At 46.2% G+C, this 16,498-nt stretch overlaps 1 protein-coding gene and 1 pseudogene across 2 annotated transcripts in view; one reads left to right on the forward strand and one right to left on the reverse strand.

The window, feature by feature from the left end:
• LOC149369585 (uncharacterized) overlaps positions 1 to 15,279 on the forward strand; it is a 123,134-nt gene extending 107,855 nt beyond the window's left edge. The window contains exons 1-3 of one of the 2 annotated variants that reach the window (XM_089559012.1): positions 2,455 to 9,712; positions 12,035 to 12,123; positions 12,231 to 15,279. In XM_089559012.1, the coding sequence (XP_089415138.1) occupies positions 9,490 to 9,712; positions 12,035 to 12,123; positions 12,231 to 13,241 (1,323 nt within the window). In that variant the 5' untranslated portion in view covers positions 2,455 to 9,489 and the 3' untranslated portion in view covers positions 13,242 to 15,279. Of the gene's footprint in view, positions 1 to 2,454; positions 9,713 to 12,034; positions 12,124 to 12,230 lie in introns of those variants that run through there. The other variant, XM_089559016.1, reaches the window with a different exon arrangement.
• Positions 851 to 8,555, reverse strand: LOC149369596 (uncharacterized; annotated as a pseudogene).
• Positions 15,280 to 16,498: the final 1,219 nt, after the last annotated feature.

A 16,498-nucleotide genomic window follows, 5' to 3' on the forward strand; every position in this document is an offset into this window, starting at 1 on the left:
ATGCTATTATTTTGCATGTTGTGGATCCAAAAAAGAAATAATTCATGCAAATAGTAAATTCTTGCACATGAGTGAAGTGTATATTTGGGAAGAAAAGGCACACACAAACACCCAGACATAACTGAACTGCTCAGTCGATCATTTCGTGAGCTATTCACTCCCTTCCTTTTTACATTCATGTTTTCATAAAAGGACTGAGCACCAAAACAGCACACAGGACAAGACAAGCACTTGTTCCTTCTCTTTTACTGCATGCTGTCTGTTTTGGTGCTAAGGCCTTTACGAAAACATGCACCAACTAGCCCTCCAGCAAGCATTATGTTTCTGTTTCACGCGAGATTTCTTAAAGTGAATAGAGAATTTCTCCTTTTGTGTACAAACACCCCACTGACATGAACCAGGAAACTGAGAAAACCTTCAGTAAAATTAATGAAATCCCACTGATATACTTCTGAAGCACACATAAATAGTTCTGGCCAAGTTGAAATGTGATGATGGGAGATACTGTTTAAAAGCATGCATTTAGAGTTGGACAAAAATAACGTCAGCAGCCACAGAAGAAGCCTTCAACCTCCACCACTGTGGCATACTCGTGGTTTATACAGTCAGTTATGCTGATATTTCTGCATGAAGGAGGGGAAAAATAATTGCATCGCATTTAAAAAAAGTTTCAAACCTTTGCATGAAACATTCTCTAATGGCCAGGCACATAGACTAGACAGTTGTGATGCTCTATACATGCCAAGCATGGATGGACATAGAGAGGAGTACATGTCCTCGAGCTGAATGAACTTTTTTCCTATAACACAAGGTGCTCCAGTTGGCAGATGTGCAAAGTTCTCGATGACAATTACAGATCCATCTTGCAAACTACAGCAGCTGTCCTTGCCAGAGGCAAGGACCATGCTGTCTGACAGCTTCACATTTTTGAACTGAGGCCCTTCACATGTCGTCCAGTGAGCTGTGGGAAATTAGGCGTCTGCTGAGTCTCCGTCAGTATAGCTCCTTGCTCTGATAGTCTGTTAGAGAACTGCTCAAGTGGATGCTGTGGTTTTCGGAGCAGCCTTTCAGAGTAGACATGTGGTTCTCAAATGGGAACACACTTCATGAATCCATTGGGCCCAGGTGCTCAACATTCGATGCTAGATGGCATAGTCCATGCGCATTGTGCGAAGCATGCTCCTTGTTATATATCTTAGTAAAGCCTTTAACAAAATGGTTCAGAAGCTACCCTGCATACTGCGCTTCACTTTTTGTGCCATTAGGCACTGAAAGAATGGTAATAGCAACATGCAAAGCTAGAAAATTTTCATACATTTGTGACGGAAGAAGTGATAACAAGAGCACAGGCCCCCCATATAGCAAGAAGAAACGAAACTCTGTGGCCTTCCCGTGAACCAGATCTGTGAGACTACGCGGCTTTCGGTTAAATTCACAAGGAACTAACTATGCGGCCTTCACATTCCTCTGAGAGTTTCTTATAGCTTTCGGGCCACGGAACCACAATACAAGCAATTTGTGCATCACACCTACGCAAACGAGGTGCATATAATCTAACAGGACATCCCTCGCAATGTCTATTGGCAGCTCCTCTACAATTCTGCTACTAGTATGATACTGCTCCTGCGCCCTGTGCCTAAAACTGCGCTCACTTCGCAGCTCACTGCTAATGTTTGGAAAACAGACTCTTCCTTCAATGTACGCACCCTTAACAGTGCACTTGGTGCAGCTGTAATAGCCCGTGTGGTTTTTGACTCACAAAACAAATGCCTTTGCAGGCGCATGAACACCATGGCTTTTAGCTTAGAGGTATTGTGAAAGCTTCAACAGCAATTCCTGTAGCTAAAAGAACATTTAGCTCTTCAGTAAAGCTGTACAGAAACTCATTTGCATCTCTCGGCTTGCTGTTACTGAAGAAAACACTAGTCGCATAAGGTGCCGCATGCTTGAGGTTGCTTATGCGGCTGAGAATTGTCCAGAACTGGCCTTTAGAGCTTTTCGATATTGGAAGGCCATCAATATGAAAAGTCAAATTCAGTTCTGGTGGCAGTTCTCGACAGTCTGCCAGGATTTGCCGTATTCCTGCTTCTACACCGAAGTGGCGGCGGTACTGGCCCCCCGAAATTTCAGAAAGGTCATTCGACTGTTTCAGTTTTTGTAGCAGCTCTCTCGCCAATTATGGGAGAGAAGAGAAACACTTGTGGCTGCGGAGCACTTTCAAAAGTGACGTGGCAGCAGCATGCGACAACCCAAGGTCCGTTTGATTCACCTGCAACTACCTGAACTAGTTCACTTCGTGCAGCACTTTGCCATTCGATTCATGAATGCAGCCTAGCACCCTCTGCATGACGCCATTCAAGCCTAGTTCAGCAAAACCCTGCACTTCCTCGACCGCTAGTGCCTCTTGTGTGCAGCTCCCCGCAGGGAGGCGTCTGCAGCATGCAGACGTTGGTGAGTGGCGACACCACGGGGTTAACCCGAGCATCCGCAGGGACATCCCCGCAGGGGGATGATGGTGAACAATGCATCACCACGGACCCGAGCATCCACGCTTAGCCGTGCGTGGCATCGCCGTGTCCGGGGAAAAGGGGATCCTGGTGGTTGAGCCGATGCCGAGCGTTTGGACCCTTAAGGCCCCTCGGCGGAAGCAACACACCACTTTGGCCCCAGCTTCCTGTAGACGGCACCTCCGGCCTGACCCGACCGGGGGAAATCGGCAGTCGCCTTTTCCTATCCTCCCCTCTATCTTTAACTTTCCTGTCTCTTTCTTACAACTCTCCTGTTTCCTCCTCTCTTCTCGGTGTTTTCACTTTTCATAGGCGGCTAGGGTTAGCCTTGTGTGGTGTAACTACCCTGAGTTGCCCATATTTGGTTATAGCAGTGGTGTACAGCTGGCGTGGGCAGGGCTTGGTTTTCAAGTTCCTGTCCCGTCCCCTTGTTGGGCTCCATGGTGGGTGGCTGGCACCATGGCCGAAGAACATAATTTTTTATGGCATCCCTTTCATCAAACAATGATCGCACTCCAAAAAGAGTGCGGACCGAAGAAGTTACAGCCCAGTACTTTCAAAAAACAAAACAAACGTTTCCAAAATATCACGTCATCCACAGTGAAGCTGAAAAAACTGCCAGAAAATTGTCCCCCTTCATAGTTTCCAAATGTCTGACCGATGCCTTGGGCACGGGCTACAAGTTGTCAAAAATGCCTAGCGGTGACCTGCTTCTGGAAATTAAAGACAGCAACCAGCACTCCAAACTGTCCAGCATAGTTTCAATAGGGGACATTCCTGTCACAACAACTGCACACCGATCCTTGAACACCGTTCGTGGTGTGATATCAGAGTTTGACTTTCTCGACCTGACTGAAGACGAAATGCTTGAGGGTCTCAAAGACCAAAATGTCACAAATGTACTTCGCATCAAAATCAGAAAAGAAAACAAAGAACTACCAACCAAACATCTCGTCCTCACTTTCAACTCCAGCACCCTCCCTGAATACATCGAAGTAGGCTACTTGAAGATCAAAGTCCGACATTACATCCCAAACCCCAGAAGATGTTTCAACTGTCAGCGATATGGCCATGGGTCGCTGAGTTGCCGTGGTCGACAAACCTGCGCAAAATGCGCCTCACACGAGCATGTCTCTGAGAACTGTGAAGCCGCAGCCCTGTGCTGTGCAAACTGTGAGGGAGATCATCCCGCCTACTCAAGATCCTGCCCAAGATGGAAAACTGAAAAAGAAATAATTACTCTAAAAACAAAAGAAAACATTTCATTCAAAGAAGCTCGTAATCGACTGTCACATAACATCAACACATTCTCTTTCACTGCAGGAACAAATTTTGCTGATGTGGTGCGCAGGGGCGGCACACCACACCGGTCTCCGGCCAATGCCCAGGCAAAGCCTGAGGCAGGGCCTTCCCCGTCCCCGGCAGGCGCAGCCAAGGCTGCCCTGCCACCTCTCAAAAAGGGCCCGCCGGCCCCTCAGCCGGCTGCCCGCAAGGCTTCCCCCAGTCGGGAGAGGCCTGTAAACCGCACACCCGCGGGATCTCCGAGGGCCTCCAGAGCCTCTAGCGAGGCGATGGACACAATGGAGAGCTCGCCTCCGCTGCAGCGGCGGCGCAGCTCTCTCGAAAGAAAAAGAAAAGATAAGAGCCCAGTAATGGCACCCCCAAAACCAGTATTGTAACTTCTTAACTACACTCCCCAAAATTGTCCAACATGGCTTTCCTTATACACTGGAACTGCCGTGGAGTATTAAATAATTATTCAGACATAAAAGAACTTCTAAACACACTTTCACCTGTGGCTTTATGCCTACAGGAGACAAACTTAGGTCCCAAACAGCAGAATATACTAAAGAAGTATAAAGTATTTCGGTGCGACCGAGAGCAGGCTAACAGGCTCTCAGGAGGTGTTGCTGTTGTTGTGCAGAGTGGAGTTGCAACGCGTGAAATCAAGGTTAAAACAAAATATGAAGCAGTTGCAGTCACCGTTCTTGCTTATAAAACAATAACAATATGCTCCATATATCTTCCACCACACCTCACTATAACACTTCATGATTTAGAGGCACTTTTTAAACAGTTACCAGAGCCATATCTGGTAGTAGGAGATTTCAATGCACATTCCTTTTTTTGGGGGAGCGATCAAACTGACAACCGAGGGCATATTTTAGAAGATTTTATTTTGTGCAATAACGTCTGCCTGCTCAACACAGGGAAACCAACATACTGCTCTCCGAGTTCAGGAAAAATGAGCTGCCTAGATTTATCTTTTACTTCTCCATCTGTTTTTACTGATTTTAAATGGGACGTCCTCGATAACCCTTACGGAAGCGACCACCTGCCTGCAATAATTAGTTTATCATCATCACCGAAAGTCATCCCGAGCAAACCACGTCGCTGGAAGCTACACTTAGCAGATTGGGCGCTATTTAAAGACATGGTCACTCTCGAGGAGATCTTTTCGGATGAGCTTAGTGTTGATGAGCTGAATGAAAGGTTCACAACCTGTATTATTACTGCTGCGCACCAATGTATTCCCCAATCCTCAGGAGTCGTACAACATAAACATAAATTCTGGTACACACAAGAATGTAAGGAGGCAAAAAAGAAACAAAACAAAGCCTGGGGGACTTTTCGGAGATACCCAACGCATCAGCATCTTGTAAATTTTAAAAAGGCGAAAGCCAATGCGCGCCGCATCCGGCGTGATGCCGAGAAGACCTCCTGGAAAAACTATGTATCATCTATTAATAGTTCAATTACATCAAAAAACATGTGGGAACAGGTGCATAAATTAGACGGAAAATTCTCTCCCTTTACAATACCATTTCTAACAGCCCCTGGAAAACAAACAAGTATAAATGAACAGGCTGACATACTAGGACAACATTTCTCTGACGTTTCAAGCTCTTCACACTACACACAGTCATTCTTAAAACACAAAAACACCACTGAAAAGCAGAAACTTCCAATGACTGGTAGTACAAACGAAACATACAATACATTAATGACAATTCAGGAGATCCGAAACGTACTGTCCTCCGGTAAACAGACAGCACCTGGCCCAGATCATGTACACTATGAAATGCTTGCCCACCTGTCCGAAGCTGCTGTAGGGGCACTTTTGCAATTTTTCAACAAGATATGGGTGACCGGAAAGATGCCGGAGGCTTGGAAAAAAGCAGTTATTGTACCGTTCTTAAAACCTGGAAAGCCGACCACCTCCCCTAATAGTTACAGGCCCATAGCTCTTACAAGTTGTATAGCAAAATCATTTGAAAGTGTGCTCAACGTTAGGCTAATGTTCATTCTGGAATCACGTGAACTCCTCGACATACACCAGTGCGGATTTAAAAAAGGATGTTCGACAACTGACCATCTCATCCGCTTAGAAAACACAGTCCGAGAGGCGTTCATACATCGACAACACTGTCTGGCAGTCTTCTTCGACATGGAGAAAGCGTACGATACCACATGGAGATACGGGATTCTACGCGACTTGGCAGATCTTGGAATCCGGGGTAGGATGTTGAACTGCCTGAAGGATTTCCTGTCGGACCGATCTTTTCAGGTGCGCCTGGGTGCAACCCTTTCGAAGAGCTTTGTACAGGAGAATGGGGTACCCCAGGGCTGTATCCTAAGTACTACTCTTTTTGTCGTGAAAATGAATTCGATAGCGAAAATAATTCCCAACTCCATTATGTATTCCGTATATGTCGACGACCTTCAGATTGCTTGCACGTCCTCCAGCCTGTCAACGTGTGAGAGGCAGGTACAACTCACATTAAACAAGCTAGCAATCTGGGCAGACAAAAATGGGTTCAAGTTCTCTCCACAGAAAACAGTGGCTGTTGCTTTCTCGCTTAAAAGAGGCTTGCAGATCGATCCGAACTTACACCTAAATGGAGCCACACTACCGGTAAAACAAGAACATAAATTTTTAGGAATAACATTTGATAAAAAACTTACATTTCTGCCGCACATAAACAACTTGAAAGTAAAGGCCTCCCGTGCAATGAATATCCTTAAAGTACTCTCAAGGAAACGCTGGGGATCTGACAGAGCATGCCTCCTTCATATCTACCGTTCTCTAGTGCGCTCGTGTCTAGATTATGGGAGTATAGTGTACGGCTCGGCAAGGCCTTCATATCTAAAAAGATTAGATCCAGTTCATAATCTAGGTCTCCGCCTTTCTTGTGGAGCATACCGAACGTCTCCAGTAATGAGCCTTCTTGTTGAAGCAAATGAGCCATCACTTGAAGATAGAAGAAAAGCACTTACATGTTCATACATTCTTAGAATTAGGTCGCGAACAAAACACGTGTGTTATTCAATTGTCACAACATGCCCTTCTCGAATAATATTTACAAATAAGCCCCAAGCAACCAGGCCTTTGCTAATGCGATTTGAGGAGATCTGCCGAGAACTTAACTTATCAGAAACACTACCAAAGGTCGCAGAACGTCGCGACGCATTTGCCCCTTGGTACAGTTTTCCGTCGGTCTGTGATATAAGTCTTACACAGTTCAACAAGAGACAAACTCCAGCAGAACACATCATACAAGAGTTCCTTACACTACAGGAAAAATACGATAGCTACACGGAGTTCTACACAGACGGATCGAAAACTACAGATTATGTTGGAAGTGCAGTAGTGGAAGGGAACTGGGAAAAAATAGTAAGGCTTCCGCAGTGTGCATCGGTTTTTACAGCCGAGTGTTATGCTGTGTTTCTTGCTACGGAGAAAATAATAAGCAAGAACATCGAAAACAGTATTATATACACAGACTCCCTCAGTATACTGAAAGCACTACACTCCAGAAATGCAGTCATGCCATCAATAGGTAAGGTCTTACATAACATAACAAGGATCGTAACACAAGGGCATAACATAAAATTATGTTGGGTTCCAAGCCATGTTGGAATCGATGGTAACGAGAAAGCGGACGCATGCGCTGCTGAAGCCCACAACAAGGAAATACAAAAAATAAGCATGCCACATAATGATTGCATGAAGCTAGTTCAGAGCAGACTGAGAAACAAATGGCAGAGCACATGGAATAGTGAGATTAAAAACAAGCTGCACTTAATAAAACCAATATTAGGAGAATGGAAATCATGCACACATCAGGAACGCTTTTTTGAAGTTATTTTATGTCGTTTACGTATTGGACACACGCACCTTACCCACAACTTTCTATTAACAAAACAAGACAAACCTACCTGTCAAAAATGCGGAGATGAACTCACAGTAACTCACATTTTAATCTCATGCATAGAACTTGAAACACTCAGACACAGGTTTTTTACCCCGTTTTACAACCAACACATCCCTTTTCATCCGTCATTGATTTTAGGTGAAGAAGCTCTTATTGATAAGTCAAGCGTTTTTAACTTTTTAAAAGAAGCCAACGTACTCTCGAAACTCTGAACAATGGTCAGCTGTTTACAACTTGCGAATTTTTTTTTTTTGAGCCACACCTCAGCCACCCTCTCGTCGTGAGAAGACGGCTGAGGTCACTATTTTATCGGTTGGGGACCTCGAGATCCTTGCACAGCCAAGGATGGCTGCTGAGGTCGCCAACACTTTTTAAAGCTGTTACCATGTCTCTTTTAAAATTCTGTCTTATATTTTTACTACGTCGCACGAATTAACTTTTTAGGCCCTTTACACCGCCGTTCACATAGACTTTAGTATAACAGCTATTTAAAAGAATTTTCCATACCCTGAGCTTGGCGCATGATAGCCTTAGTTGCTTATGCGCCACTAAACCTAACTCAAATCAAATCAAATCTTGTGTGCAGCATGAGTTCAGCACTGGCAGCAGACGACAGCAGCATGTACGCAGTTGCGGACGGCGTTAACACCTTCATTAAGCCACTAATTTCCAAAGATGGGGAACCTAACCATGGATTTAGCACCTGCTTCGGAACACGCGACGAGCTGCAGGGTAACGTCAACCCGCCTTTTCCTTGTGTGGCAAAATTTCCGCGCATGACTTTCTGTTGACATCTACAAAGGCATCACTCACTTTTCTGAGAGGCATCCATCGTGCAATAATGCACACATGCGAGTTGCGTGCATGCGTCGCCGTCACTGTGATCAACCACTGTATCAATGTTGCGGATGCAGACTTGGCTTGAATGTGAATTGGCCACACGGTAATGATGATGATGATGATGGTGATGCGATGTTAAGACGCAATAAATATTGCGACACAATTAACTGTGAAAAAAAATTTTTTTACTGAAATAAAAAACACTGTAATTTGCCTACCCAGCAACACACACACAGGCCCCTGCTTTCCGTGGTCGGGCTAAAATCGCACTCCTTCGCCAAAAGGAAAAGCGCGCTCACTTCTCGAGCACAGCTGCGGTTCGCGAGCAAGACACAGCAAGCAGCTCGGTGGCACGCGCTTTCATAATTCCGCTTTATTTTCTTCAGGAAAAATATGTCAGTATAACTTTAATGTAAACATTATCAAGATTCGGAGCACAGAGGATGCAGCGCATTGAATTTACTTGTAACTTTTTTTTCGCAATGATCGTAGTTCATCCCACATACCTTTTTTTTGCAGCTGCAAACTGCGCATTCAAGTTAAATTAACGAGTTTCTTTTTACCCTGCTGAACCAGATACAAGGCATGTCCTAAACAGAACAGGTCGATGGCCTGAAAGCATGCATAATGCGGTATTTCTCTAGGAACATGATTGAAGCACGCGATGAACATTTTGGAAGGATGAGCCGCCTGCAGACATGTTTCTCCAGTCAAAGTATCAATGCAAATTAAAGAAAAATACTGCAAGAGAAGAGCTCCATGGCAAAGTGTACACAATACCATATGCATACTTATGTGCAGCAGCTCGGCTTCAAATATCTTGAAGTTTCCCAACTCTTATTTTTGGACCGGTTTAGGGACTTTACTAAGAAGTGCAGCCTTGTGGTAACATAAAAAGCTACAATCTGTGCTGTCAATGATTGTGCATGGCTGCCGCATCCTATTCTGTCTTGCTGATTTCTCTTAATAAGAGCAAGAGCATCCATCATGCTCTCATGATGCAGCTCTTGTGTGCGAAATGTGGTGGTGAAAAGGTTTTCCAACCTTCGAATGAACCTGAAAAGCCATCCGGCTGGGTACAGCAGGCCAGCATGATCACGCAGCCTGGTGTATTGAGCGGCATCAAGACCACCCACATCCTCCCTCTGAGTAAGAAGCAATTTGTGACAGTCATCACACTCTAACTTCGGCAGAAACTTTCTGGCCACATAACCACAAATGTAGAAAATGAGCCGGTCATCGCTTCTTGCAGACACACACGAAGTATGGTCTAGTACAAGGATCTGATCTCCGCCTTTACCTTGCTGCTGCTCAAACACTGTTCCAAGAAACCACTCTACCTTTGGAGCTGTGCCACTGCTGGTCCGCACGTAAAACACGAGACTCTACCTAGATCAGATAGATGCTAACCGCACCTTAGCACAATTTATTATTCCCATTAAACGAGAGCGCCTTGCTGATGCGAAAAGTAGCCTGCGAACCAGGCCGCGTCTAAACGTGTAAGGTGTTGTAGTTTTCAGTACAAGCTCACAAGTGCAGGTAAATCTTTGAGCAGCACAACTTGCACTGCTCTTGATGTGTGCTGGGAATGTCATGATCATTGAGAATGCTCTCAATCATACCAGTCTTCCTTCAATCATGTCTGGTTCGAGGAGGGCTGTGAGAACGCCAGGCTCAGCATTTCCATTACTAACTGATCTGGCAAGTTCGTAAAAACTTAGACAGGATAAAGTAATTACAAACTGTTGCGATGTCGGGTGGGTATTGCAGCCACTTGACTGCCTCACTTGACTGCCAAACAGATTTTCGATTGGGTCGTGACTCAGCTTTGAAGTCATCAGGTATTTGAACATTACATTCTTTGTCAGATAAGTCAGCAAAGAGCATCACAGCATCACACAGCGGCGACAAATCAATTTCTGCCCGTGCACAGTCAATGATGGCGTGATGCGCGTACAGAAAGTCCCACCCGAGGATGATGTCATGAGAGGAGCGGGCGAGAACGACGAACTCAATGGTGTATGAGAGGCCTTGGATGACGAGGCAGGCAGTGCACGCTGCGATAGGGCGAATGGGGTCAGCGCTGGCGGTGCGAAGCGAAAGGTCAGAAAGCGGCGTCATCACTTTTTTTAATTTGCGGCACAAGCTGCGACTAATGATGGACACGGCAGCACCAGTGTCAATAAGCGCGTCAACAGTAACACCTTTAACGATCACTTCCATAACGTTCATAGGGCTTGAGACGGTCGTTGACGGCGCAGTTCTTGCCTCCGGAACTGCGGCGCCTAGTTTTCCGCTTGAAGAGGTGGGGACCGGCGGCGCATAGGAGAGAGCGAACGGCGTCGAGGAGACGGTGACCGATGGCTTTGGTTGTAGGAGTCTGAGCGAGGCGGAAAGGGATTCGGAGGCGGCAGAGGAGAAGAGACAGGGACGGAGGGAAATGAAGCGTCATACGTTGGTGAGCGGCCGTAGTCGTAAGGACTGGATCCGCGCGTGCGGCACCAGCGGGCCACATGACCAGCGAGACCGCAGGCATAGTATATGGGGCGGTTATCGGGTGCGCCACGGATTCACAGGGCGGGGACCGGTGTGAGGCAAAGGATGGTTAGTGCGTAGCAGTGCAGGGGCGAGCTGCTGCTGAGGGTACACGTTGACAAGCGGCGCATAAGTCGGAAGAACCGGCTGAGGTCGTGGCCGGATGACTGCTTCAGCATATGTCAACGGTGCAGTGACCAGAGTAGGTGAATTAGTGGGCGGCAGGACCTCAGCTACCTGCTCCTGGATTACACGCTGAATCGAAGGCGATAGTGATGGCGTTGGGGTGGGTTGGGAGGTAACCAGCGATAACTGACGGGCGATCTCCTCTCGCACAAACTGCTTGATGTGCTGAAGAAGGGTCGGCTGATCGTTAGCAGGACCGCCTACCGCCAAGCTCGAAAGGTTGTCGTCCGGGCAGCTGACACGCCGGGTGGCCTGACGTTGTTTTCGGAGCTCGTCGTAGCTCTGACACAAAGAGACGACGTCTGAGACGGTTTGGGGATCTTTAGACACCAGCATTTGAAATGCGTCGTCCTCAATCCCTTTGAGAATGTGTTTGATTTTGTCAGCCTCGCTCATAGATGGATTGAGCCGCTTACACAAGTCAACGACGTCCTCGATGTAGCTGGTGAAATTCTCGCCATTCTGCTGGGCACGACTGCGCAAACGTTGTTCGGCACGAAGTTTTTGGACAGCGGGGCGGCCGAAGACGTCAGTCAGGCTGGTTTTGAGAGCCGCCCAGGTAGTAAAATCCGCCTCGTGGTTGCGGAACGACAAGTTGGCAATGTCAGTCAAGTAGAAGATGACGTTCGTGAGCTTAACAACGTCATCCCATTTGTTGGGAAAGCTAAAACGCAACAGCTCTAAACAAATGGTAATTTTTAGGCTGTGCTGTCACTTTTTCACGGGTGTGGGTTCTTTTGTTTTGTGCAGAAGCGTCCTTACCAAGGGATTCAGACACAGAGTCAGTGCCACTCGCCTTGCCCACTGAGGCGGAACTGGCTACCAGTAACGTTACCAAGGTAAGCGTTGCGAATGACGTAGCCGCACTATGTGTTGTCATCATTCTATTGCTACTGCTTTAGGATCTTCTCATCATGCCTTGCGCACATTTGGTTTTGTGATCCAGATGGCTGACTCAGAAGCAGTGCCAGGTGATTCCTGCCTCAACAAGGCTTCAATCGGGCAAGATAGCCAGTTCGATTGCGCTGCTGCACAGGATGTGGAGGTGGCCGACACACTTCTGCAGCTCCTGGGGTGCAGCCATGTCGAAAATGTGCTAAAAAAGAATGTTCTGGACAAAGGTGTACAAGTTAATACTGATGTCCTGGCGCCGAATAAGTTGAAGTTGGTAGATGTGCTATCAACCAGTGCTGCTGTCGTGGCCTTTACAGGAGTGAATTCGATGAATGCACTGATGGCCATATCAAATGAGGTGGCTAGAATAGACCATTCGAACACAGCCATTCCTGTATTTGACCGCGTAGTGCTTGTGCTCACTAGGCTGAAAACATGCCTTCCTTTCGAATGTTTGGCCACGTTGATCGGCGTAAGCAGAAGGACAATAGCAAGGCACTTCTACGACACACTGCGAAACCTTGCTGCCATTTTGGAAGGTGCTATTCCATGGCCTGAAAAGGATGAGGTAAGAAAGAACATGCCACAGTGCTTTCAAGACTACCGAGAAGTTCGCATTGTGCTTGACTGCACGGAAATTGCATTAGAAAAATCTCACTGTGCATCATGTAGGATATTGACGTACTCCTACCACAAAGGCATGCACACTGCCAAGGTACTTATTGGAGTGTCGCCTGCAGGACTCATCACATTTCTTAGTGATGGGTTTGGCGGCAGAGCTTCCGATAAAGCTTGTGTGGAGAAATCAGCAGTTCTCAACAAGCTAGATAGCTTTAGGGACGATGTAATGATCGACAAAGGGTTTAGCATAGATAGTCTTTGTGCGGAACACGGACTCGGAATTGTGCAGCCCCCTTTCCTGCGGAACCAGGCGCAGTTCACAGCTGCCGAATCTGAAAAGACGCTTAAAATTGCCAGGGCGAGGGTGCACGTGGAACGAGCAATCCAACGCATGAAAGTGTTCAAGATTCTGAAGGGGCCCGTTCCTTGGGAAATGGTGTGAGCGCTTGATCAGGTATTGATCACAATCGCAGGCATTGTCAGCCTTTCAACGCCTATTCTTTCTGAGAAGAGATTTGGACTGCATGTTAACTAGACCAGGCATGTCAACTGCAGACAGAATCCATTTTTTGTTTAATTGTATCAGAACCTTTTAACATTTATCAACTTTTTTATCATATTTTTGTCGTTTTTATTTGTACGAGAACGTCTGGGCAGGAGGAGCATACATAAATGTACATATAAACACCATCTACACCATATTTTCTTTCGTTCAAATTTAAGCAGCGCTAACTTTTAGGACAAATACACAAAGGACATAACAGGACGGGCGCTGTCCTGTTATGTTAGCGTCCTAAAAGTTAGCGCTGCTTAAATTTAAAGGAAAGAAAATGCATAACAAACTAGCCCCGCAACGTGTTTTACTAAGTACACCATATTTACAAAGAACTGAAGATTTTTCAGTACAAGTTGTGCCTGTTCATCATGCTTCAGTGTTTATACTTTACTGTGAAACCTTGCAGTAATAAAAACCTCACCACTTCGAAATACAGCTGTACCTCTTTAGAGAGACTCCACAAGTTTTGGCAAAAGGTGCTGGAAATAGACGAACTGCAGCCTTCGTATGAGCCTGTCAATATGTTCGTCACATCGGTGCATGGTGACGATTAGTGAGTCTACTTTGGAGTACATTACAAAGTGTGCTAACTTCAAATTGAGCAGGAGCATCCCAAGCTGCACCTGCGAAAAATACGAATGCCTCTTGTTGAGAACAATGTTTTCTCCATCTTTCTTTACACAAGGAAGCTTCCTTTCTTCCACAAGATCTACAGCTTCCTTTTTTCTGCCGTGTACTGGGACCTTTACTTCTAGGAGAATTGTTGGCACTCCCTTGGTGAAGACAACACCATCTGGGCTATACCCTAGCCAAGGCAAGAGAGGGTGCACAACCAGGCCAACCTTTGTTACTGAATTTTTAGTTTTACTTATTGTCGTCGGCAATAGCCAGCTCTTCGCTTGCTTTTCCGTAGCGTGTTGCCTGGTTGCCACGAAAGCTTTCGGCCATCATTACTGACATTTTATGCTCCCAAGTGCGGCCATCCTTCGGAAGGAAAGTGAAATATGCGTGGCACCTGCTCCCGGTTATCCTGACTTTCCGCTCTTTGTGCCATATGGTGTTGTCTTGACTCTGTGTTGCAGCCAAGATCTGCAGGGCTTCCTCCCGAGTCACCGCCACATATTTTCTGTAAAAATGCTGCTCCCGTTCTGTCAAATCTTGGTCTGATGATTTGCATATTTTGAAATTTCCCACCTCTTGGAAACAAACATTATGGTACGTGAAATCAGTGTAGGGCCTCATGTCCTGGCACATCATATGGCTCAGTAATTGGTGTTCATCGTCACTTGGATCCGAAGCAGGTGACTGAGAGCTCTCCTGCAGCCTGCCGTGAAAGTGAAGTGCCAATGCACTTTCTGGCAGGGCTGCTGTCAGTCTCTGCCTTATGGCTTCCTGTGTGTCTGTAGGTAGCTGTAGCCGTTGCTGCGCATTCACATGGCACAGTTCTTTTAGTTCTCTTGCGTGGTACATCGGTGATGCCTTCAGTTTGCCCCAGGCTTGCTTCAGGTCGGTGCACGTCAGATGCTCCAGATTGTTGATGCCAGTCCTGTGAATGAAGAAAAGTGATACTTCTGTAGCACATGTCTGCATTGCTGCCTTTAGATGTCTGTACTAAGTGCCGCCAAGTATTTAAATAGTTTGCAGTTTTTCAAAGAGTGTTTTAATCTAGCTTCAATAATTTAAACCATGCACACAAAGGAACTTTTCATATTACTGTTCGGAACTTTGGTGATACTAATGCTAGTTAGCAGAAAGCAAGGATATTTTCGTAAGAATGAAGAGTTTAGCTCTGTTGGTTGCATATGTGCTTTATTTGTGTGAAACTGCCTAAGGTTGCATGAGTTGTTCTACATGCTCAAAGTGCCACTTCACACTTGCTCTACTGAGCTGTGCCTGATGAAAATAAAAAGATGAAATAAAAGCACTCTTGCCTGTTTACAAACAGCAAAATTGCGACCATGTGTTTGCATGTGTTGGGAGTTTCCAGCCTTGCAAGAGCAGTGGCCCTGAAAATGAACAGTGTGCAAACGAATTTTAATTTTCAAACGCAGCGATTATCAGTCCAAAGGATAATCAGCATGAAGAAAACCTCGCATATGGTAAGGCATTCTGTAATAATTTTGGAATTAATAAACGTTGGTGTTAACTCTGCATAGACAAGAGCAGCGCCCGCCCTACATAAAAACATTCGTGCCTGTATGAGCACAAACTGTTGGGTAAGGTGGTCATGGATGATGTGCAACGCAATGACAGACACAGTACGACCGCTAGCATATTTACTTAAAGGGAGACTGAAGCACTTTTTCTGAAAATCGGGCTGGCAGCGGCATCCTATAGTTTTTCATGCTGTATACTGGAATATCGCATCCAAATAAGGCAAAAACAAGCGCGAATTGCCTTTTTTAGCCGAAATATGCGGCCTGTGCCGCGGGGCACGCCGCGCGGCGCGCCGCCGCCCGTGATTGGTCAAGAGAGGTCGTGACGTCACTTTGAGGACTGGAGAAGCTGCCGATGCGGAGCCGGCGCTGCGTTGAGGGCAGATCGCAGCTTTCCGTGTCGTTGTAAAAGCGAATACGGCGAGTATTTTTTTTTACTGACCACCGAAGAAAAGGATACTACAGTTTGCTCATTCCACGTATCGCCTGAAACCAAAAAAGACAAAAGCAAAAAATTCTATGCCTAGCACAAGCATACGCCAGCGTCAAAGACGCGATGCAGACCATGCGTAAAAGGTGCCAGCACAACCTCGGCTCGTATTCTCGGAAAGGAAGGGGTGCGAACAATGCTCAAGTCAATTACCACCACCGGACGCCTCCTGGCTCGCCCGGAAGAGCGTCATCCTAAAGAAAAGGCCCAAAGCACTGTGTACAAAAAATCCTGTTCTCAGTACCCGGCGTTGCAGGTTGGGGCAAGAAAGTATTTCAAGGAAACGATGGAGCACAAAGTTGGTGTCAAAATTAGCGAAGCACAGTGGCCAAGCACTGCGAGGCATGTGACCACAAGATAGTGACGCAATAATGGTGTGCTGGAAACCAAGCCAAATACGCGCACAAATACGCTTCACTCCTGGCGCGTTCAGCAGATGCCAGAAAATATTAATCGCTGCCTCGGAAACGTTCGCCCTTCCTAGATTTGCAGTTTAG

This window comes from Amblyomma mixtum, chromosome 1, assembly GCF_055824585.1.
Source record: "Amblyomma mixtum isolate Tamu chromosome 1, ASM5582458v1, whole genome shotgun sequence".
NCBI lineage: Eukaryota > Metazoa > Arthropoda > Arachnida > Ixodida > Ixodidae > Amblyomma > Amblyomma mixtum.